The sequence below is a fragment of the Labeo rohita genome, chromosome 14, assembly GCF_022985175.1.
Source record: "Labeo rohita strain BAU-BD-2019 chromosome 14, IGBB_LRoh.1.0, whole genome shotgun sequence".
NCBI lineage: Eukaryota > Metazoa > Chordata > Actinopteri > Cypriniformes > Cyprinidae > Labeo > Labeo rohita.
In genome coordinates, this window is record NC_066882.1 from 26,392,581 (window position 1) to 26,418,625 (window position 26,045).

The window sequence follows — 26,045 nt, forward strand, 5'->3', positions numbered from 1 at the left end:
GGCAGCAGCGACGAACGCAAGTGCCTTCGCAGCTGCTGGAAGAGGTCTGCTTTCATACACACACAATAGGCTAAAGCTTGCAAAGCTCTGGGAAAAGTAATTACTATGAATGTGAAGGAGGGAAATGAGGACATACTCGAATGAATTATTAATAAACTAGTGTTTTCTGAGCCGGTGTCACAAAGACAACGATCCTGACTCGCCTTTAGAGAGAAATGCATTTTATAATGAAAGAGTTTTTGTTTTCGATTTGAATTTTTATAGTTTTAAAGTAGTATAGTAATAATTTAAAGCTTTCTATAGATATATTGATCTGTAAGGCAAGTATTCGCTGAGTTTAGTTTCATTTTTGTGCAGCGCTCCTGTTCAACACCGAGACATCAGAAAGTGCATCTTGTTTGTTTTCTTTATTTTTACAAAAGCACAACATTTTGTTGATATTGTGAGTGCACGTAAATAAAATTAGACACTTCACAGTTCCGGATGATATATTACGTTTGCCTTTATGAGCAAAGATTACGGCGTATTTTAATTGTTTTACAAGATTGCGTTATCGCCTCCATGTCCTGCAAAGCCCATTTAGCTTCCACTCTCCAACAAACAATTGTATGCGCATAATAATGTGCATTTATCTAAGTTAAACATTTATAATAACATTGTGATATGCTTAAAGATTTTATTTTAGGCGATTTGAGAAGGCAGAATTGATCAAACATAGACTGTGATCAACTCACTGCCTGCCTCTGGCCACTTGGTCGTTACATTTAAAAGCAAAAAGCTTAATTTAACAAACCAAAAATGTTCCAAACGTATTTCTAAATTAACATTATAAAGAAACGTAAAGAAATCTAACCACATTCCTATTAAAAACAAAACTGAGCTATTTCAATGGATGCAACAGTGTAGGCTAATAGGAAAGAGAGAGAAAAGACTCGGGCTCCAGTCGGACTCGGGACGGTAATTTTGATGAGCCGTCGGACAAGGGTTGGGCGAGGTTACGAATTTATGTTTGTTTAATATTTACGGTTCTAATTTTGGCTACTTTCTTATTTAACTGTATAATTTCTTTGATATTTACGTTAGTGTTTTGTAGGCTGAAATAAACATGCACGTTTGTTCTATAAAAATTTTATATATATATATATATATATATATATATATACACACACAGGTGCATCTCAATAAATTAGGATGTCGTGGAAAAGTTCATTTACTTCAGTAATTCAACTCAAATTGTGAAACTTGTGTATTAAATAAATTCAGTGCACACAGACTGAAGTAGTTTAAGTCGTTGGTTCTTTTAATTGTGATGATTTTTAACAAAATCATCATATATATTAACCATCATCATATATATTAAATTATCATAAAGGGAAAAACATACACAGTACATTATAACAATAATTTAACATTTTATACCATTTTGTAGATTTTTATATGACTTATTAACTGTCTTTTGGCACTAATGTTTTAAGTCTTACAAATAAAAAACAAACAAACAAACCTTGAGTTGCCAGAAGCTTCTTTCTCTCATATTCATGATCCTGTTAAAATAAACAGCAAACAAAAACTGTTTTAATAACTGGTAAGACAAGTGATTTTATTTGTTAACTATAGCTGAGAGCTAAATCTGACAAAACCTGTCTTTCTGAAAATGTATTCACACAACAGATACAATACATTTACAAGCAGTTCTGTTTTCATTTTAAAAATGTGCTAGTACTGTACCTCAGTATTAGCGTCTATAGACGGGAATATTCTCAGACTACAGCGTCTATCTCTGTTCAGATAAACACCATCCACCTCCACTCTCACAGACCTGAAACACACACACACACACACACACACAGAGAGCTTCATTCAGTGCTGTAAATCATAGTCCACACTGGAATCCAGAGCATCGTCTGACTGTCTGTCTGTGTGTCCCAGTTCAGGACGGAGGCTTTTACCTTTCAGGTGTGAGCGGCGGGTTCAGCTCCCTCTGGGCCTCTGATTGGCTGCCTCTTCTTGAGGAGACAGTTGGCTTGACAACGACCTCTCTGACCTCTGTGACCTCCGCATGTGACATCTGTGTCTCCGCTTGTGTCGGCTGATCCTCAGTCTCTGGAATCTGGTTTAATTACATTATTAAAGTTTTGGCTTTGTTTACTCTCAAACATGTTGACTGTCAACAAATGTCATTTACTTTATAACTGAAGAAATAAAAGTAGCATATATCAATTAGTATGATCTTATAGATTTCTATACAAATAGAGCACACTGTTTGAGACACTGCATCCCATAATACAATGCATTCAACTTAAACATGAAGGTAATCCAAACCTTCTCTAATTTGGACTCCAATCCTTTGATTCCTATCCGTCCATCTTCTGAGGAAACAGCCAATCCGGGAGGAGGCACGGGGCGTGGCTTCCCAGAGAGAGAGCCAATCATGGCATCAGGAGAAGGCACAGCACCTGAAGAATGACATGTACAAAAACATACCATTTATTGAGCACAACACACAAGCATGAGTGAAATTAAAGAGGATGAAGCACACACACACACACACACACACACACACACACACACCTGTCTCAGTGAGGCGTAGCTGTTGCATTAGTACATTGATCCAGTAGCCTGTGATGCCATTATTGGCCACCAGAGGGTCCACAGGGGTCTTGGTCATCACGGAGACCTCAGACACATTCTTGGTCATCATGGAAACCTCAGTGGTGTCCAGACCTAGCAGCAGACGTCTAGCCTCGTACAGACTGCTGATGTTTCTCTCCAAACCTTTAACAACCACTGACTGGAAACAGACATTTAAAATAGTTAGCATTTAACACTTTATACAAAAAAAGAGAACAGTATTATAAAATGAAATTATATATGATGAGCAAAAAAGAAAACCTATGAAAATATGGTTGAAAAATATTGTCAGACATTGTTTTAGCATTGAAAAAAAATGCTAAAACAACAGCTCAGTGTACTAAATGCTGCTCCATCTGAAAGCACCTGTTGGAGATTTACTACAGATTACACAACCGGTTTTGCTGAAAAAATGCACATAACAATCGCCTTCGATTAATCATACAGTGCTACACAATTCTGGCTTTTTTTCCTCACAAATGTGAGATACAAACTCACAAAACTGACTTTTTTCTCAGAACTGCATGATATAAACTCACAATTGCAAGTTATATAGTCAGAATTGTGAGATACAAACTAGAGTTATACTGACATTCTCAGAACTGATAGATATAAAACTTGCAAATGTGACTTTTTTTAATTCTGACCTTTTTTTTTTCTTAGAATTGTGAGATATAAACTCACAATTGCAAGTTATAAAGTCCAAGTCTGAAAAAAAAGGCTTTTTTACAACTGCAAGTTTACATCTCACAATTCAGATTTTATAACATGCAATTGCGAGTTTATATCTCACAATTCTGAGAACAAAGTAAAAATTTTGAATTTATATCACGCAATTCTGAGGAAAAAGTCAGAATTCTGCATTTACACCTCCCAATTCTGAAGAAAAAAGTCAGAATTCTGATTTTATATCTCCCAATTCCAAGGAAAAAGTCAGAATTCCAAGTTTATATTCTGAGGAAACAAAAAGAGTCAGAATTCCAAGTTTGTATCTCGCAATTCTAAGGAAACAAAAAAAGGCAGAATTCCCAGTTTATATCACACAATTCTGAAAAAAAAAGTCCGAATTCTGTGTTTACATCTCCCAATTCCAAGGAAAAAGTCAGAATTCCAAGTTTATATTACGCAATGCTGAAAAAAAAAGATGATGTAAAATATGTAAACATCTTTTTTTTTCCATTAAATTTTTATTCAGTGGCAGCAACAGGCTTCCATAAGTTACAATACAAAATACAATACAAAGTAATTCAGCACTGAAATTTTAGCAAGCTATTTAAACAAAAAAAAAAAAATGAAAAAGTCTAAATAACATTCATCCATTCTGTACACTACTAAACTATTTAAGTTTTATAGAGTTTTGTTTTGTAATTTCTCTTGTTTTCATTTTTAACCAGAATTAGATTTTTTTTTTTATCACTGTAGCATGGTTTATTTACATCAGCATAAAAATTGTTTAAATACCTTATACCTTTATAAAATTATATATATTATAGGGTGAAATATGACCAAGACATTCTCTAAGTGTTGCAATAAATGCTTCAAAATCAAAACAAATCAAAGCAGTAAAGTCAACCTTGATCCATGACGTTGATTCACTCGTGAACACATGTTGAAATGTATGGCTGCATAAAAAAGTAACTCAACATAGTATCCATTCTACTAAACAGTGTGTTTAGTGCATCTTAAATCATAGAATAGTACACTGAAAGTACATTAGTATGTCAGCAGTGTCTGAATGGTGTTGTATTTTTGGTGGATTATGAGCTATGCATGGCTTTTGACGTCATATAACCCATAACCCAATGCTCTTTGAACCTAAAAGTAAAATGATGAAAAATGTAAAGGTAGTGAATGCAGTGATTTAACTGCTTTCAGTGTGCACATCCTAAAGCTGGTGACTGTGGTATCAAGAAATAAAAGTATGCAGCCATAATTGTCGTCTATAGTAGAAGTATATGAATTTGTATGCATCCCTTTTCTCTTGAGTGTTTGGTGACAGGTGTATGTGGGAGCTGTGCCGCAGTACCTTCGCTGTCTGCTTGACCTTGGGTTTGACGCTGATAAAAACACCCAGGTTCTGCATCATCTGGGCGAGCTTCCGAGGGTCAGACTCTCCCTCGTCCTTTAAATCAAACATCAGGCAGACGGGCAGACAGTCCTGAACGAGAAAAAACACACGTCACACACCAGCAGGAGACAAACCAGATGTGTTCTTAACAAGATCACAGGACATATTTATTCATATCAGAGTAAATGTACTTTATGACAAATGTCTATTATATTAAGCATAGCCTATACGGCATAACTAAAAGCCTCCTGTATGTTGCCAATTGTCTCAGAATTGTGTTTGTGCATCTGCTTTCACATTAAATGATATTTGCTTTTCAGGCAGTTAATGCAATTACTTCAGGCATTTTTAACTGGGACACAATGTACGTGTTGTCTGGGGCCTGAAAGCTATAAACTTGTTCACACACCATTAGATGTGCATAAAAGGTGATGTGGTGATATAGTGATTTAGTAATTTAGTTTGGTCTACTATTGTTCAAAATGTAATTACACTGAAAATAATAAAACTGATGAACATGAAAGAAGCACTATGGGTGAAATTACCTGTTAATTATAATGAGTTCAGACTGATGCAGTGTTTTTTCAGTATCAATAATGTACTATTATAGTCTCTCTCTCCTTCAACTTGCTCCCTTTATCAGGGTTCGCCACAGCGGGGTGATCCGCACAGCCGATCTGACACGTTTTACGCCCTTCCTGCCGCAACCCAGCCCTGAGAGTGCACTAACTTGTGCACTCTTGGGACACTTAGGACACACTCACTCGCTCATTCACATGCACACTCACTCACTCACACTCATTACTTTGTCCAATTCACTTACTGCATGTTTTTGGATTGCTGGGGAAACTGAAGCACCCGGAGGAAACCCATGCAGACATGGGAAGAACATGCAAACTCCACACAGAAAGGGATCCTGGCTCAGTTTAATTAACGCATTTAACGTTATTAAAATATTTTAACACAATTTACGTGCTGGCTCCACCCCCAGGCTTAAACGTCATCTTACATTTCATATAGCTGACTGCTGGAAATATGATGCAGGGCAACAACTTCACAAATGCAGTTATGCCCTAAAATTAAAGATATTGGTGCAAAAAAATGCCCCTGTATTTGTTTTGTCTCATTTATATATATCACATATCACACGGGCAGCAAGAGCAATATTACACGACTGAGAATTTTGTCCCGATCTATCACGAGCTTCAATGTGATTTTATACAACAGTTCAGTAAATAAGAAGTTGATATTGTGTTATATTTTAAAAACTATATTTTGCAGAGAATATCTTCTTTAAAGCCACAGCAGAATGGTTGCGCGTCTTTGAGCAACACAGCGGTGTTTAGTTTTGAACGAATCGACAATGAATGGATGACTCAAAGACATTTATCGCCACCTTCTGGCAGATTTAGTTTCTTATTTAGATTATCATTTCACTAAAAAAAATATAAATATATATATATATATATATATATATATATATTTTTTTTTTTTTAAATAAGCCTAGTTAGCTTTTTTAGTTACAGTTTTTTTTATTTTAGTAATGTTTGCACTCAAACTAACTTAATTGTTTTATAGGTTTTTTTTTCCTTTCAGTTTTAGTAATGTTAGAAACAAAACAAAAATCTGAAAAAATCCTTGACAACCAACACATTTATTTTGCCTTTTTAATTAATTAATTATTTATTTATTTTTATATAATTTTTAAATGTTTCTATTTAGGTTTTATAGCTATAGATTTTGTTTTTCAGTTTTAGTAATGTTAAAAATTTAGTTTGCAACTAACCAAAAAATCAATTTTTGCCATTGTAATTATTTATTTGTTTGTTTGTTTGTTTGGATTGTTTAAAATATATGTCCATTTAGATTTTATACTTATAGTTTTTTAAATTTTCATTTCCGTTTCAGTAATGTTAGTACTTAACCTAAACAAAAATTAGAAAAAATTATTTGGCATCTAACTAAAAAGATTTATTTATTATGGAGGACCCTTTCCACCACTGAATAAAAAATAAAAAAAGGTTATTGCGACTTATCTCACAATTTTGAGAAAAAAGTCTGACTTGAGAGATGTAAACTCGAAATTGCGAGAAAAAAAAAGTCAGAATTGTCAGATAAAAAGTCACAATTACCTTTTTTTTTTATTCAGTAGCATAAACGGGCTTCCGTAATTTATTTATGTATTTATAAATATATAATTAATTAATTTGTCTTTTTAGATTTTATCGTTGTAGGTTTTTTTTTTTTTTTTTTTTTTTTTAAATAGAGCAATTTCGTTTTTATAATTATATTATATTATATTATTATTTTTTAAGTTTTAGTAATGTTAGTACTTAAACTAAACTATATATATATATATATATATATACACACACACACACACATACATACATACACACACACACAATATCTCACAAAAGTGAGTACACTCCTCATATTTCAGCAACATTTTAGCATATCTTCTTAAGGAACAATACTATAGAAATGAAACTTGGATATATTTAGAGTAGTCAATGTGCAGCTTGTATAGCAGTGTATATTTACTGTCCCCTAAAAATAACTCATAACTCAACATACAGCCATTATTGTCAAAACAGCTGACAACAAAAGTGAGTACACCCTAAGTGATAACAGCACTATGTCATTTAACCATGCAGAGCCAGATGTCCTATTCATCATGTTCATGTTTTTGTCTGCTTGACAGGACCATACAAAGTTGTGTATCTTGTATTAAAGCAGTTAAAAATTGGTGCTTTGAGTACAATTCTCTCATACTGACTACTGGATGTTCAACAAGGCACATTATGGCAAAGAACGCTCTGAAGATTTGAGAATTAGAATTGTTGCTCTCCACAAAGATGCCTAGACTATAAGAGGTTCAGTAACAACCTGAAACTGAGTTACAGTATTGTGGCCAGGGTCATACAGAGGTTTTTCAAGACGGGCTCCATTCGGAATAGGCCTCACAAGTGTCGATCAACGAAGTTGAGTGCTCGTTCTGTGCGTCAGGTGCAGAACCTGACTTCAAAAAACAGATGCATGAGTGCTGCCAGCACTTCTTTAGAGGTTGCAGAAGTAGCAGGTCCGCTTGTCAGTGCTCAGACCATACGCTGCACACTGCAACAAGTCGGTCTGGTTTGGCGTCATCCGAGAAGGAAGCCTCTTCTGAAGCTGGCTTACAAGAAAGCCCGCAAACAGTTTGCTGAAGAAAACCTGTCCAAGAGCATGAATTACTGGAACCATGTCCTATGGTCTGATGAGACTAAGATAAACTTGTTTGGCTCAGATGGTGTCCAGCATGTGTGGTGATGCCCTGGTGAGGAGTACCAAGAAAATTGTGTCTCTCCTACAGTCAAGCATGGTGGTGGTAGCATCATAGTCTGGGGCTGCATGAGTGCTGCTGGTACTGGGGAGCTGCGGTTCATTGTGGGAAACATGGATTCCATTATGTACTGTACATTTCTGAAGCAGAACATGATGGGTTCCCCTCAGAAACTGGGCCGAACGGCAGTTTTCCAACATGATAATGACCCCAAACACACCACCAAGATGACAATTACCTTGCTGAAGAAGGTGCATTTGAAGGTGATCTGACCTGAACCCTATTGAGCACCTATGGGCATCCTCAAGCCGGACGGTGGAGAAGCACCATGTGTCTAACATCCAGCAGCTCCATGATGTCATTATGGAGGATTTGAAGAGGATCCCAGCAACAACCCGTCAAGCTCTGGTGAACTCCATGCCCAGAATGATTAAGGCAGTGCTAGATAACAATGGTGCTAACACAAAATATTGACACTTTGGACACAGTTTTGACAAGTTCACTTAGGGTGTACTCACTTTTGTTGCAAGCTGTTTTGACAATAATGGCTGTGTGCTGAGTTATTTTCAGGGGACAGTAAATATACACTGCTATACAAGCTGCACATTGACTACTCTAAACTATTTTATGAGGTAAAGTAATAAAAACTACAATAGTATTTTAACACACAATAAAACCTTATCTTACTTCTTGTGACCATTATTTCCCCAAACAGAGCACAACATACACACAGAGGTCTGTACCATGAGCTGTTGTCGAGCGGCACACACTCCGTCGGCCGTGCCCTGGATCAGCAGTGAGGGTGTGTGTTGGGGAGCGCTGAGGTCAGGCAGGATGATCTGCGTGTGCGTCTGATGCATGACGGTCAGGAAGTTTGCTCCGTTCTGACCCAACAGGAACAGGTGCTGCTGCGAGGTCACGTCCAGCTGTGTGCTCACCATCACCCCCGTCACCCCGGCCAGCGCCTCCGCGCCCAGCAGCAGCTCCATCAGGACGCAGGTGGCCTTCTGCAGAGGTTAAAAGTCAGTTATTGGCACTGCATGTGGTGCAGTGTGTCTGTGTTGTACGTGAAGGCGAGTGTCACCTTGACGGAAGCAGCATTTCCCTGCGTTCCTCTCACGCTGCAGGAGCTGCAGTAGAGTTTGGGCTGCGTCCTGAAGCTGATGCTCACTCCAAACGCCTGAGCCACATGCTGAATCACAGGTGAGCCTGTATCACACACCACACCCCCTGCGAGGGTCACAGGGAGGTCAAAGGTCAGCACCAGGGGCTGCAGGTCCTGCAAATCACACCAGATACACATGCACACACCTGTAAAACACACATCTGAATCTAAATATTTATTTAAAATGACAACCATTTTATTATTCTTAATGGTGATTCTCAATAAATTTTCATTACTGTAGCACAACATTTTTTTATTTATTAAATCAGCATTTTATTATATTTGATATTATTTATAGTTTAATTATTATATTAATTAAATTAAATTAAAAAATGCATTAAAGTATTATAAAAATAATATTAGTTTAACTTAATGGCCATAAAATAGGCTTTTCTTTAAGCAGAATATTTTCTTTGTCTTTTTATTGTCCAATTATAGGGTAAAATATGACCAGAACATCATCTATAGCATGTAACATAAAAACACATATATTTGAATGTAATAAATATGTGACTATTGAATATAGTCACATATCTGAATATAGTGAATATTTATTAGACAGCCATTTTATTATTCTTTATGGTGATTGTGATCAGATTTTCACTTCTGCAGTAAAAAAAATAAAATATATATATATATATATATATATATATATTATTTAATTCAACATAAAAATTAAAAGCAGCAAATACTACTATAATGTATAAATATTTCTATTAAAAAAGTCAATATATTTAAATATATAAATATGTCATATTGTATTGATATTTTAATATCCATTTTATAATTTAATATTTGCATATATTTTATTATATTATATTACTTGTTGTAATTATTATATTAGCTGTAATTATTTAAATTTAAAATAAATAAACACTGAAATAAATAAAATATAAAATACTTCTTTTAAGTTGAAGTGCTAAAATAACTAAAGTTAAACAAACTAAAACAGATAAAAAAATAAACATTAAAAATAAATAATAAAAACATAAACATATTAAGAATACAAATATAAATAAAAAATACTTAAAATAAACATTGAAATAAGCATGAAAATAAAACAAAATATAAAATACTTCTATTTTTACTTTGAAGTGCTAAAATAACAAACTAAAAAAGATAAAACTATAAACAAAAAAAAACAAAAAAACACAAAAACATTAAACAAAATCACAAACATATTTGCTACAATTAAAATGATAACAGAAAATAAAAATATAAAATCAAATTCAAAATAGTAATAGAAACTATAACACTATATCTACTAAGTTAATAAACTTTTAATTAGGGATGCACGATATTATCGGACTGATATCGGAATCGGCCGATAATGACTTCATATGTAAATATCGGCATCGGCCCGATATGAAAAATTATGCCGATATGTCTTGCCGATAAGATGAATATGTTAACTCACATGTGCTGAGGGTGTGCTACGGATTAGATCATGTCAGCAGTGTGGCTCATTCTTGAAGCAAAGTTTTGACTGAATGAGGAGTAGATTCACTGTTTTGGGCTGCATTTAAACTGAGAATGCACATACAGAATGATGCATAGCAATTGCAAGCGCAGTGGCTATAGGAGAAAGCACGCCGTTGTTCCATTTGGGATCATTTACTGTTGCCTGTTTCATATCCAGTCACTAGATCGCTAAATGCACATTTTAAATGGTTTTATGGTGCTCTTTGTTGTATTTTGAAACCCAATGGCTATGTTTGCACATGACATGATCTGCATTTAAAATAAAAAAGTAATTACGGCGCGCGGTCAGTGAATTCTTTTTCTTCGGCGGCGCAACGGCAAAACACACTGTTGCTCATATGAAACATTTTTCGTGAATATTATGACACAAGTGAGGTACAAAGCATTCTTTAATAAGTTAAATAATTGATTAGCAGGCAAATGTTAGTAGCGACCATACTTTTGGATTCATGCCGTTCAAGCCCCATACATTTAAAGCCATAAGTGGCTGTGTGTCCTGTTTTCCCGGTTGGTCACGAATTGCCACAAACTTAATAATATTTAATAATTAATTAATTAATTAATAATTAAATTTAAAATTTTATATTTTTATTTTCCCAAATCATCACCGTTCTACTTTTCTGTTTTCGTTTTGAAATGTTGTATTCAGATTGCGAATTCGAAAGTGAAAGCATCGAAGTTCGGCTTATAACATAGCAAAAGTGAACTTAAGTTACAAAATTCAGATCATAAATAATGCTAGTCTACTGATGAAAAAGAAGGGATTGAATGTAAACCACTCATTACTATTTATTTAATCCTAACAAATAAGTTATTGTTAAAAACTAACTTTCCAAATAAAATGATATATATCGGTATCGGTATCAGTATCGGCCAAAATGAGATGAAAAAATATCGGCATATCGGATATCGGCAAAAATCCAATATCGTGCATCTCTACTTTTAATACTAATTCAAATTTAATTTGTATGTATTTTAACATACTGTAATTATTATAATAATTAAATATAAAAATAATTGTTAAACTGGCATAAAAATAATGTCACTTGTTTATATTTCAAATAAAAGGGGTAAAACATTATTTGATGAATATTATGTAATGAATATTAATGATAATGAGTCACTGACCCGGATCTGTCTCCTGGCAGACTCCACCCCCTGAACTGGCCCAGCGATTGACACCTGCAGGTACAAGTAAAAGTTAAGTGAAACATGTAGTATGTAGTGTGTACAGCAGTACTATAATACTGACAGGGAATTGAGTACCTGGTTGCTCTTTTCTCCTGCACTGTTGTTGCGGTTTGAATCTGGGAAGTGAATGTGACATGAAGTGTCCTCCATCACCTTCTTAATGTTCCCGCCTCCTTTCCCAATCACGTGAGAGTGCTCCGTGTGCGTGACGTCCATCTTCAGCGTGACTTTATTCACCTGTGCACAGGTGGGCTGCTGTGAGATCTCCACAGGACAGATGAACAGAGAAATTAAAGGAGCTCACCTTAGTCTCTAGAAGCTCCAAAATCTTCCGTTTGGCCTCCAGAACATTTGCTCTCTTTCCTTCCACTTTCACATGAGGATCTGGACAGAAACACACAAATCATCACAAGGCATTCTGTCAACGCAGTTATTACATTTCAGTAGATTATGAAAATATTTTTCCTTTTCCTTATTATGAACAATTCATAAGTGCATGTTATTACACTTACTAAGACATTTGGTAAAATAAATAGTGTCAATTTAGAGTTGATTTTCTGCATATTCTGCATATTAAAAGTTGTTGCATTAGGAAGCTACTACTAACTGAAAATAAAATAAAATGAAACTTAATTCATTTTAATTTTTTTAATATTTTATTTTTCTTCCGTTCATTTTATTGTGAACAGTTTAAGTTTAAGTAAGTTTACTGTGGTGTTGCTGTTGTTGTTTTAAATTCATATATATATATATATATATGTTTGTTTAATTTTTATTAATGTTTATTTCCATTCTAGTCATTTTAGTACTTCAAATTAAACTAAACTAAATTAGAAATTTTGCTGTTGCAATTAATTAATTAATTAGTCATATTTATCTAACCAGGGTTTTTATAGTCAACTAAAATTTAAACTACTCAAAACATTTCCAATATCTGAAGTTTAAATAAATAAATAAATAAATAAATAAATAAATATTGGTTTGTCATATTTATCTAACCAGGGTTTTTATAGTTAGCTAAAATGTAAACTATTCAAAACTTTTCCAATAACTGAAGTTTAAATAAATAATTAATAAATAAATAAATAAATGAATAAATATATTGGTTTGGCATATTTATTTAATCAGGGTTTTTATAGTTAACTAAAATGTAAAATACTCGAAACATTTCCAATATCTGAAGTTTAAATAAATAATAAATAAATAAATAAATAAATGAATAAATATATTGGTTTGGCATATTTATTTAATCAGGGTTTTTATAGTTAACTAAAATGTAAACTACTCAAAAAATTTCCAATATCTGAAGTTTAATAAATAACTAATAAATAAATAAATAAATAAATAAATAAATAAATATATTGGTTTGGCATATTTATCTAACCAGGGTTTTTTTTTATTTTTATTTTTTTTTATAGTTAACTAAAATTTAAGCTATTCAAAACATTCCCAATATCTTAAGTTAGTTGGCAAAAGCAAGTTTAACTAAAATAACTAAAAGTGAAATTAAATTTTAAAAAACTTCATAGACTTAAAAAAAAAAAAAAAACTAAAATGTAATTACAAAAAATAAAAAAATGTTTCAAACTATTTTTAGTTTTTATTCTTTTTTGTCATTTTAAGTACCTGAATTTAACAGAAAATATGTTAATAAGTTAGTTTATTTGAACTTTAATTTGATGTAATTATTGAGGATTACATCATATAGAAAGTGCATGAAATTGTGAGCATTAATGTTGAATACACGTTTCCCACTGAACCTTTAATTTAATTATTCAAAAGAGTATGTAGTTATATTTAATATTTTAAGCTTTGGCTAACTGACATGCTCTTTAATGTGAAATGCTGTTCGTATTGTTTTCTTGCAGTTTTGTAATAACATAATGCGGTCAGACTCTAAAGTGTTGCGCATACACATACACATCCCCTTTAAGTCACGAAATATACGCTGGGATATATTCCTTGGTTTCACAATAATCAATTAATGATTGTACATGGAGTTTGGTATTTTTAAAAGACGTATCTGTGCTGAGTTTTACATAAATAAATCACAACTATGTCGTGGTATGGGTTAATAAAGGCTACAGCGGAGTCACTTCGGCTTTCAAACACCAAAGTCTGATAAAGGCCCATTATGTACCCAAACTCAATCTTGGTTATGTGTAAAAACTAAAGTGCACCTTTATTCAAGACATGGTGCATGAAAATGTATTGCATCAGGTCAAATACAATAGCATAGTGCATGGGTCACACTGACTAGTTTTACAACACCTTTATGGTGCTTTGAAACTTTTCGGTCATTGTATGTAAAACAGCAGCTTGGACATTCAACTAAACGTCTGTTTTTATGTTTGGACCAATATGAGGGTGAATAAACGCTGACAAGAGTGTGACATCACTCACCTTTCTTTGATTTAGCGCCGATCTTCAACTTGGACGGCCATTTCACCTGCGTGTGTGTTTCTCTCATCACCTGAGACAATGAGTGTGTGAGGAAGAGAAACTTGTGTTGAAAAGACACTCAATTTGCATCTTCACATCCTCCATTCAACAGAGACAATAGTTCATTAGCATCTCAAAGCTCTTATAACAGCGAATCTGGTCTGTGTGTTTGGGACAAAATCACTTCAGTGACTTTCTTCTTTCTCTTCAATTAACAAAAGACCAGAAAACTGCAGCGCATCAGCATATGATCTTCATACTGACACACCAGCGGATCTCAACAAACACACACACACACACACAAACACGTCTGCTAATGTCTGCAGACAGCAGCTGCTTTCATTGGATTATTAATGTTTAAAGGGATAGAAGATGAAAATTTTGTCATTAATTACTCACTTCATGTTCTTCCAAAGACCTTTGTTCATCTTCAAAACACAAATTAAGATATTTTTGATGAAATCTGAGAGCTTTCTGACCCTGCATAGATGATAACGTAACTGACACGTTCAACACCCAGAAAGGTAGTAAAGACATTGTTAAAATAGTCCATGTGACATCAGTGGTTCAACCGTAATATTATGAAGCTATGAGAAGCTACTTTTTGTGCACAAAACACAAAAATTATGACTTTATTCAGCAATTTATTTTCTTCAACACACATTCTCATAGCATCATAACATTACGGTTGAACAACTGATGTCACATGGACTATTTTATCAATGTCTTTACTACCTTTCTGGGCCTTGAATGTGTGAGTTGCGTTGCTGTCTATGCAGAAAGCTCTCAGATTTCATAAAAAATAATAGTAATTCATGACAGAAGTTTCATTTTTAGGTGAACTATCCCTTTAAATATGAAAATGTAAATGTGGCCCATATCAGGAACTGATTAAAGATGAGTTCACATCAGGCTTATTGTAGTTAACCAAAACTAGTTAATAACATTTCACATTGTTGTTTAGCTGAACCTGAATACTAAAATAACTAAAACTAAATAAAATAAAACTAATTTAAAAAAACTACACAGGAATAAAAAAATAAAAAAATAAATAAAAAAGACAAAAATTACTAAAACTTTAACTAAACTTAAAGTGAAAACAGAAATTATATATATATATATATATATATAATTCAAAATATTAACAACAATATAATAAGAAATCAATGATATTAAAGCAACAATGGTTAATATTAGATTATTAGAGTATTGTTTGAACTCTTTCAGCTTCTTACCTTCTCAAAAAACTCCTCGCCTGACAGTCCAGAACCTTCTGCAGGAGCTAAAGACAGAGAGAAAGATTTATACACCATATTTTATATTAAAAGATAATAAAACTATTACAAAATATGTCAGAATTTCTAAAATATATTTAATTATACATGGTACAAAATATAAATATTAAATGGAATTTAAACATTGCATTATATTGCCATATGTTGCATCATAAAACCATATTTTGTTTATATTGTGCTCTGTTTACATATTTTATATAATGTCTATTTAAATATACTATATGTAGACAAATATACACACACACAATATGCTTTACCAACAATGTAAATGGCACTTCAACAAACAAACAAACAAATAAATAAATAACTGCATGTGTTTTGTGAAAATCGTATAAAAATTGATAAAATTATATTGTATATTCTGCATTCATAACAGCATATTTTGTTCATCTTATGCTGTTTTCATATTGTCCATTTCTAAACTATATGTACAATATACAGGCTACAGTATATGATACTTTATATGCTTTACCAAAAATGTACACTACCAGTCAAAAGTATTTGAACAGTGAGATTTTTAATGTTTTTAAAGAAGTCTTTTCTGCTCACCAAGCCTGCATTTATTTGATCCCAAATACAGCAAAAGCAGTAATATTGAGAATAATTTTTACTATTTAAAATAACTGCTTTCTATTTAAATATATTTTAAAATGTAATTTATTCCTGTGATCAAAGCTAAATTTTCAGCATCATTACGCCAGTCTTCAGTGTCACATGATCCTTCAGAAATCATTCTAATATGCTGATTTGCTGTTCAAAAAACTATTTTAATAATATTATTATTATCAATATTTAAAACAGTTGAGTACATTTTTTTTCAGGATACTTTGATGAATAGAAATATCCAAAGATCAGCATTTATCTTAAATAAAAGGCTTTTGTAAAATCATACACTGTACAATTTAAAATCTTGGAGTCATAATAGTAAATGTTTTTTGAGCAGCAAATCAAAATATTGGAATGATTTCTGAAGGAACATGTGAGTGGAGTAATGATGCTAAAATTCAGCTTTGAAATCACAGGAATAAATTACATTTTAAAATATATTCAAATAGAAAGCAGTTATTTTAAATAGCAAAAATACTTAAAAAAAAAAAACTACACTTGCTGTACTTTGGATCAAATAAATGCAGGCTTGGTGAGCATAAGAGACTTCTTCTTCTAAAAAAAAAAAAAACATTAAAAATCTTACTGTTCAAAAACTTTTGACTGCTAGTGTAAATGTTACTGAAAGTTACAGTGTGTGTTTTTGGATTGTTAAAACACAGTTTCTATGTGATAATTCTCTAAAGAATCTAAACAAACAACATCTAATTTCAAACTAAGTTAAAGCATGTAAAGGCAGTGTGTGTGTACTGGTGTTCCCTACATTATGTGGACCAAATGTCCCCAACAAGCTTATAAATCATCCAAAATGAAGTTTCTAAAACAGCAGAAAAGATATAGGTTTAGGGTAAGGAGATTGAAAATACAGTTTGTACAGTATAAAAACCATTACGTCTATGGAATGAACCCATAAATCATGGACAGCAGTGTGTGTGCGTGAGGGGGTGGTAAAGTTAAACACATTTGCCCCAGAGTGACATTTACAGGGTTAGGGTGAACATCCCTCCTTTCATTAACTACTGCTCATCGCCACGGGTTACACAGCTCTGCAAGCAAGAATGACTGAACAACCCGCATGTGTGCGAGTGTGTGTGCGTGTGTAAAAGAAAAAGACCCAAAGCTGCTTCTGAGAAACGCCGTCAAACAGCAAAGTTATGTCACAGCAAACGATGCTGACGCAAAACTAATTCACCTCCCAGTGAAAGAAGCAAACACAGAGAACTAAAGACACAATGAGCAGAAACTACAGCACAAACACTGAGCAACACAGACGGCTGAAACAAGAATCAGAGTGTGATTCCTCAAATCCTGTTTATGAGGAGAGCTGTGTTTGCTAAGTGATCAGAGGCACCATTTTCACCCTGAAACAGGTGAGAAAACCCACAGATGCACACTGGAAGGAAGAACAAGAGTCAAAACAACAGGGCAGAAGATCATGGAGATGAGAGGGTGCAGGACAACTGAACACCAGATGATCTTAAAGCTAACAAGAATGTAAACTCCTCCATTAAGTCTCTGAAAGAGAAACTCAACACAAAACACATTTCACCGTTCTCCTCTCTGACAAGCTCAATCTGTCACTCGCTCTCATCTCTGAGGGATTTGAATGTCAACCCCAGCTCGTGTTGATGAATCGCAGGCGGTTAAACTCGACTCAACTGCAGAATCTTCCTGGACAGCTCATGATAACAGACCATTAAACCTGTTCATCACAGCAGAACCGCCACACAAACGGGCCACATCCATCTAACGCTGGCTGACATCACATCTCGCACAGCATTCAGAGGGACATTTTGCTGGAAAACCATGATGAGTCGCTTTCCAAACGGGTTTAATTTGCATGCATAGAAAAACAAACAGATTAATGAAGCTTCTGGAATAATTCTGGAGAAAACCAAGACAGATTACCATCATCAATCAAACACTCACAGTACAGCATGAGCTCAAGCTTCTTCCGGTCGATCCGGAATCTCTCCTCCACACACTCCGGGTCTGAAGGTTCCTGGTCCTGAAGTTCAGATCCTTCATCTTCCTCGTCTTCGTCATCCTCCTCCTTCTTGTTCTGGTGTTTCTCCTGGTTCTGGTCCAGTTGTGGTCCATTGCAGGACTCTGGGTCAGGAGATTCAGGAACGGTGCTGCACGTCTCTGAGGCCGCCATAGTGAGTGTGTGTGTCTGTCAGTGTGACCAAGGAAACAAGAAAAAAGGGGCCCCACACACACCCCTTAGAACAGAGCATTATACCACATCACACCCCTCTAACAGATCACATGACCAGAAGACAGTCTCAATGAGACACAGCTGAGAACTTCTGCATCATTGTTGTTTCTTTTCAAACAAAACAGACTCAGATGAGTCACTACCCAGCTAACAGGAAACGTTCTCAGAACATTCTGACAATGTTCTCTCAAAGTTCTCTTCAAGTTCTTAACAGTAACAGAATGTTCTAGTGACAACATACGGAATGTTTTTCTTAACCGTTTTTTAAACTGTCACTACTTATTTCAGAATATTTAGGAAACATTCAAAATGATCAAATGGAATGTTTCCCCAATGTTTGCATGACTAAGAAGAAAAAATGTTTTTACAAGATTTATGCCTGGGTTCACTGACAAGGTTTAAAGGAGAAGTCCACTTCCAAAACAAAGATTCACATATAATGTACTCACCCCCTTGTCATCCAAGATGTTCATGTCTTTCTTTCTTCAGTCATAAAGAAATTATGTGTTTTGAGGAAAACATTTCTGCATTTTTCTCCATGTAATGGACTGGTATGGAGCCCCGATTTTGAACTTCCAAAATGCAGCTTAAATGTGGCTTCAAACGATCCCAGCCGAGGAAGAAAGGTCTTTTCTAGCAAAACGATCGGTTATTTTCATAAAAAAAAAAAAACACAACTGAAAATTCTATTTAATCTCAAACGCTCGTCTTGCCTTTCTCTCCCTGAACTCTGTGTATTCTGACTCAAGACAGTTAGGGTATGTTGAAAATCTTCCCAACTACAAATACCATTTAAAAAAAAAAAAGGTAAAACAGCGATATAGGACGATTTTGAAGTTAAGGGAGAACATGAGATTGGAGTTTTTTGACATACCCTAACTGTCATGAACCGGAACAAAAACAGTCCAGGCAGAGTAAGACAAGATGAGCGTTTGGCATTAAAAAGTATATAAATTGTATTATTTTTATTAAAATAACAGATCGTTACATTAGATAAGACCCTTCTTCCTCGGCTGGGATCATTTACAGCCGCATCTGGGATCATTTGAAGCCGCATTTAAACTGCATTTTGGAAGTTCAAAATCGGGGCATCATATCAGTCCATTATATGGAGAAAAATGCTGAAATGTTTTCCTCAAAAACAACTTCTTTATGACTGAAGAAAGAATGACAGGAACATCTTGGATGACAAGGGGGTGAATACATTATATGTAAATATTTGTTTTGGAAGTGGACTTCTCCTTTAAGCCAAGTCCTAGACTAAAATGCATGTTTGAGCTGTCTTAAAGGGACAGTTCACCCAAAAATGAAAATTATGTAATTAATTACTCACCCTCATGTCTTTCCAGACCCGTAAGACCTTTGTTCATCTTCAGAACACAAATTAAGATATCTTTGATGAATTCTGAGATGAATCTTTCTGAGCCTGCATAGACAGCAACACAACTGACACATTCAAGGCCCTGAAAGGTAGTAAGGACATCGTTAAAATAGTCCATGTGAAATTAGTGGTTCAACTGTAATATGTGACCCTGGACCACAAAACCTTATGTCTTATGTAGCACGGGTATATTTGTAGCAATAGCCAAAAATACATTGTATGGGTCAAAACTATTGAGTTTTCTTTCATGCCAAAAATCATTAGGATATTAAAGATCGTGTTCCATTAAGATATTTTGTAAATTTCCTACCGTAAATATATCAGAACTTAATTTTTGATTAGTAATATGCATTGCTAAGAACTTCATTTGGACAACTTTAAAGGCGATTTTCTCAATATTTAGATTTTTTTGCACCTCAGATTCCAGATATTCAAATAGCTGTATCTCAGGCAAATACTGCATCGGTGGAAAGCTTATTTATTCATATAAATCTAACTCTAGAAAAATTGACACTTATGACTGATTTCGTGGTCCAAGGTCATATATTATGAAGCTAAGAGAATATTTTTTGTGCATAATAAAACAAAAATAACGACTTTATTTAACAGTTTTTTCTCTTCTGTGTCAGTCTTCGATTATGTCATCACAACGTAAATCTGTGCATAGTTTCAGACAATGATGAGATTCTTCTAAACTCTACAGAAGAGTCTTTTTCCTCAGGAGAAATATTTGAAAAGTAGGAAACTTCAAGAAAAGCCAACATTTGATGTCACTGCTGTGTCGGAGAGGCAAGTGAGACATTAAAGACAAAATATTTTTGTTGGGAAACATTCTTTTAAAACAAAACTTCTGTGTTGGACTATCCATACCCTGTATGAGAAAACAGAAGTTCATAAGACAAAGTTCAAAAAACCAACAGCATCAAACAAGCATCAAACTTTCAGCAGGATAATTTTTGATTCTACAGAATTTCTTTTGGATTGTTTCCAAATAACAAAAGTGACTCTGGACCAAAAAAACAGTCATAAGGGTCAGTTTTTTTTTTTTTTTTTTTTTTTTTTTTAAAAAAGAGATTTATACAACATATGAAAGCTGAATAAATAAGTTTTCCATTGATGTATGGTTTGTTACAATACATCAATAAACAATATTTGGCTGAGATACAACTATTTGAAAGTCTGTAATCTGAGGGTGCAAAAAAAAAAAAAAAAAAAAAAAAACACAAAACAATCAAAATACTGAGAAAATCGCCTTTAAAGTTGTCGAGATGAAGGTTGGAAATTTACAAAATATTTTCATGGAACCCAATATCCTAATGTTGCATGATGCATAAAAGTAAAATCATTAATTTTGAGCCACACAATGTATTGTTGGCTATTGCTACAAATATACCCATGCTACTTAAGACTAGTTTTGTGGTCCAGGGTCACCAATAATTCTAGTAGGAATAGTGTAAACATTCCTCTAGGATGGACTGTAGGAATGTGTTCTTTATTCGTTCCCGTAAGTGCTGTGGCCTTCATAAAGCCCGTCTCCTCCCTCCCGCTGGAGAAAAGTGTTTCAGACTCCTGGTTCAGGGGGAGGGGAACATTTCGGGAACAATACCGGCTGAGACCCTCCGTTAACAACCACCTGTTGCCTAGCAACACGTTTGTTTACAGACAAGCAGGGAGATAAAGGATGAAAGTCACAAACTAAAGAACCCTGTAAACAAATTTTGCTTCTTCATCTGAACAGATCTGGAGAAATTAGGGGTGGGTGATATGAACAAAATCATATATTACGAATCGATGTGAGTAATTTTATTTCACAGTAGTGATATATATCACAATATAGTTATTTTGTTTTCAAATAAGGCTTTTATGATATCAAAACTTTTGATACCATAGAAATGTGATAATTCTTGTCAATAGTGTCTGGTATCACAAAAAGCTAATATTGGCCTAAATAAAAAAAAAAAAAAAAACTCCTCAAGTTCACTGAAGACAAGTAAACAATTAGTGATTAAACCGAGTAAGGAACTAATTACAAGCAATAGGATTTAAAAAATGCTGTAGCACAAATATATAATAATTGCTACATACATTGTATAAAGTAATTAAATTGTATAATATAAAATTATATAAAAACACTGCACTGTGTAAATAAAACATAGCCTATATTTCTTCTTATCAAAGTTATAAAGGTGATTTAGTAAAGAGCAGTGAGAGTTTTTCTCTTGCTGTTTGATTAATAACATGAATGACAGACAGCAGAAATATTAGACTGCTGTCACTTTAATGACCGCCTGGATCCAATATACTATTACATGTTTTTTTTTTCAGCTGTTTACTTTAACTTGAGATGTTTTGACACATACAAGTGTGTGTATTTAATCATTCAAGGCCTATAAAGCGGCAAAAATAACTTTGTTCAATAATCCCATTCTCTATAAGCATAGTCTTCATGTGCACACACCTCTTTGACAGCGCTAAGAAATTCTCAGACAGCATGCGCAAATAGCAAAATGAGTTCTCTTTCGCCGCTGATTGCATTTTAACAGCTTAAAGGGGTGCTATTATGCTTTTCACTTTTTGAACCCCCTCTGGGGGTTAATAAAGGCCTCCTGTAGCAAATATATGCGTTTTTGTAAGAAAAATATCCATATTTAAAACGTAAGAATCACTTTAATCTAGCTTGTGCTAACAGTTGTACACGGAACTTGCTTCTTGACAAGGGGCGTGTCAGTACTGAAACCGTCTAAGCTGTTCGCCAAAAGCAATGCAGTGGGACAACTAACCAATCACAAAACATTTTGTTTTTCGGAAGGCGGGCCTTCATCGTGTGAAAAATAATGCGTTTTTCGAACCACCAAGCATGAAACCATGTTCTAATACACCCCCAAAACAAAATCTAGACTTTGTAAAAGAGCATAATAGGACCCCTTAAAAATCACTTGGTTTTAAACAGCAGTGCTTAAAAGCATGCGTAAACGAAGTGTTTTCATGTTCATGTAGCACAGTAACGTCACTTGAGCATGTAACCGCAATAGAGACGATAGTCCAAAATATTTACTGGTTGACAAATTTCTAGCGGTCGGTTGTGTCAGTATATCACCCACCCCTAAGTAAAACATAGCATTACTCTTCAGTGAATGGGTGCCGTCAGAAATGAGAGTCCAAACAACTGATAAAATGATCACAATAATCCACAAGTAATTCACACCACTCTCCATTCCATCAAAGAATATCTTGTGAAGTGAAAGCTGCATGTTTGTAAAATAAATCCATTATCAAACTGTTGCTTCTGGCTATAATCCATAATAGTGCTTCCTCCAATGAAAAAGTCCATCTCATGTTGTCCTCTCACATCAAAATCCACCAAATGTTTGCTTAAAACTGATTTGGCTTGTAGTCCTTGATTTTAAGCTTTTTTTTGCTGGAGGCCACATTACTGTGGATTGAAGACTCATATTTTTAACTGGAAGAAAGTAAAAAAATGTTTTGATGGATTTGTTTACAAACACGCAGCTCTTCACTTCGCAAGGTTAATTTGTGGACTGGAGTGGTGTGGATTATTGTAATGTTTTTATCAGCTGTTTGGACTCTCATTCTGACGGCACCCATTCATTGCTCGGCAAGTGATGTAATGCTACATTTTTCCAAACATGATGAAGAAACAAACTTATCTACATCTCTGATAGCTTGAAGGTGAGTAAGCTTTCATTTTTGGTTGAATTATTCCTTTAAATGTATTTATTTATTTTTCTCAAATGACTCATATGGCTGATTTGGTTAAATAAAAAAGAAAGAAAGAAATAAAGAAAAACGTATTTTTTTCCCGAGGTCATGCAAACTTCTAATAAAACATTTAATGTTGCTTGACATTTGTTTTCCTGTCTGTCTGTTTTTCTGTCTGTCCTTCAAACATCTGCTCAGTTCCACTCAGTCTCTTTTCTGCTCAAGAATCAAATCACATAAGAGCTAAATGACCTTCAAACTTCATGAACTTTTAAAACTTTTTTAAAGGCTGTCAAGCCACCATTCAGTATTTGCTTTGACAAACACTTTGTCTAGTTTTTTTTTTTTTTTTTTTTTTTAACATCAGTTGTGTGTAACTGATGCTTGAAGACTCAAAAGAATAAATAAAGGTTTGTTGACACATTTAGTCTCAGGTGAACACCAGTGTTGATCATCATGCATGGAATTTTTTGACAAAGATTACTGTATATATGTAAATGAGGACCAAATTTATAGTAAGGAAAAACATCCCTGTCAATCAAATTTAATTATCCATACCTCACCCCTAAATCAGAGATGATGATTGGTTGAAAATTTTTCTGAGCTCAATATTAACATCTGTCTGGCTGGTAGTAACATGCATGTCTCTGCAAAATCATGCCCTGTTTTTAAAGAAGTTCACTTCCAGAATGAAAATTTTCTGAGAATTTACTCACCCCTATGTCATCCAAGATGTTCATTTTTTTTTTTTCTTCATTTAAAAGGAAATTAAGGTTTTTTGAGGAAAACATTCCAGGATTGTTCTCCATATAGTGGACTTCAATGGAGATCAACAGGCTGAAGATCCAAACTGCAGCTTCAAAGCAGCTTCAAAGGGCTCTACATGATCCCAGCCAAAGAAGGTCTTATCTAGCAAAACGTCATTTTCTTAAAAAATAATATGTATATACTTTTTAACCACAAATGTTCGTCTTGCACTAGCTCTGTGATGCACATTTTTTTTTTTTTCTGTAAAGGGTATCTGACTTTCTTTGCATGTTTGCTTTGTAAACATTGGGTCAGTACCAAGAGGCAACCTCCCGGTCTCCCTCTTGAAGCCAACACGGAAGTGACTAAAACTGCAATTCATCAACTGGCCGCTAGAGACAGGCTGCAAAAGGGTGTCAATCCCATAGACTCCCCATGTTAAAATGCCCAACTTCACAGCAGAAAAGAGGGGTGAATTTTTTTATAACTCATCTGTTTAATTTATATTAAGCCTTAAAGTTCTGCATAATTTAGGGCATGGCTACTTAAGTGACAGGTGTATTGCCGCTGCTGTCCCCACTATTGCGCTAGGCGGGTGTGGTTTCAGCAACCAGCTCAACCCACGTCCCGGCTATTTGCCCATTTTCGATTATCCGGGAGTGACGTGCAGTGACGCGATTCCAAGATGGCAACGGCTGACTCCCGCCAACTAAGAGCTTCAAAAATGCTCTTCAGAAACCTACGGGTGACGTCACGGACACTACGTCCATGTTTTTTACAGTCTATGGTCAGTACAGGATATATTCCTTAAGGGTCAAGCTAGTCCAAGATGAGCATTTGTGGTTTAAAACTATAGAAATTTGTATATTTCTTAGAAAATGACCAATCGTTTTGCTAGATTAGACCCTTATTCCACGGCTTGGATCGTGCAGAGGTCTTTGAAGCTGCATTGAAACTGCCATTTGGACCTTCAGAACATCTTGGATGACATGGGGGTGAGTAAATTATCAAAACATTTTCATTCTGGAAGTGAACTCTCCTTTAACTATTTTTTTTTTTTTTAAATTCTAGGTTAAAATGAGTTTTAACATCGTCTTTACATTAAAGATTTAGATTACAACATGCATTACCTGAACATCAACCGGGTAAAATGGTGTCAGTCATCTATTAGAAGCTTCATCTTGGAGATTAAGTGATGTAGATGTTGATTCCAGCCAGCAATGATCCTAGAGAAACTCATAACCATTGTACAGTAAAGCCCAGACCAGCTTAACCCACCATAAACTACCTCAGATGGATAACCCTGGTGAAAAAAACAGCGTATGCTGCAAGGTATGTTTTGATGCTGGTTTAAGCTGGTCCTTTGCTGGTTTATGCTGGTCATGTTGCTGGTCAAGGACCAGCATAAACCAGCAAAGGACCAGCTTAAACCAGCAAAGAACCAGCATAAACCAGCAAAGGACCAGCTTAAACCAGCATCAAAACATACCTAACCAGCATCCCAGCATCAAAACATACCTACCAGCATATGCTGGTTTTTTCACCAGGGGAATATAAATAAATAAATAAATCACCCAATGACACGTGACCAACACCAACTCAACTTACTACTCAACTAACTTACCAGGAAAAACAACTGTAATGAGCAGTACAGTTACTGTACCTGAGACTGGAGGCCGTCTTGGACTAGCAACAAACCAGCTAGCATGATCCAAACAAGGCTAAAAGCTGAAAAGTAAAGTTGTTTGATATGTGGAGCAGGTTTAATTATAAAAAC

The 26,045-nt window shown here is 34.5% G+C and overlaps 2 protein-coding genes across 3 annotated transcripts in view; one reads left to right on the top strand and one right to left on the bottom strand.

The window, feature by feature from the left end:
* Positions 1-18,376, bottom strand: part of bicc2 (bicaudal C homolog 2) — a 30,138-nt gene extending 11,762 nt beyond the window's left edge. The window contains exons 1-14 of the mRNA XM_051127698.1: positions 18,132-18,376; positions 15,537-15,583; positions 14,263-14,332; positions 12,164-12,243; positions 11,935-12,096; positions 11,797-11,850; positions 9,106-9,300; positions 8,765-9,028; positions 4,658-4,789; positions 2,572-2,791; positions 2,323-2,456; positions 1,950-2,110; positions 1,729-1,819; positions 1,505-1,544 (exon numbers count right to left, since the gene is read on the bottom strand). Coding sequence (XP_050983655.1) covers positions 1,505-1,544; positions 1,729-1,819; positions 1,950-2,110; positions 2,323-2,456; positions 2,572-2,791; positions 4,658-4,789; positions 8,765-9,028; positions 9,106-9,300; positions 11,797-11,850; positions 11,935-12,096; positions 12,164-12,243; positions 14,263-14,332; positions 15,537-15,583; positions 18,132-18,360 — 1,879 coding nt within the window. The 5' untranslated portion in view covers positions 18,361-18,376. The remainder of the gene's footprint in view (positions 1-1,504; positions 1,545-1,728; positions 1,820-1,949; positions 2,111-2,322; positions 2,457-2,571; positions 2,792-4,657; positions 4,790-8,764; positions 9,029-9,105; positions 9,301-11,796; positions 11,851-11,934; positions 12,097-12,163; positions 12,244-14,262; positions 14,333-15,536; positions 15,584-18,131) is intronic.
* si:dkey-201i24.3 (golgin subfamily A member 6-like protein 7) overlaps positions 1-26,045 on the top strand; it is a 306,654-nt gene that overhangs the window by 174,128 nt on the left and 106,481 nt on the right. The window lies entirely within an intron of this gene.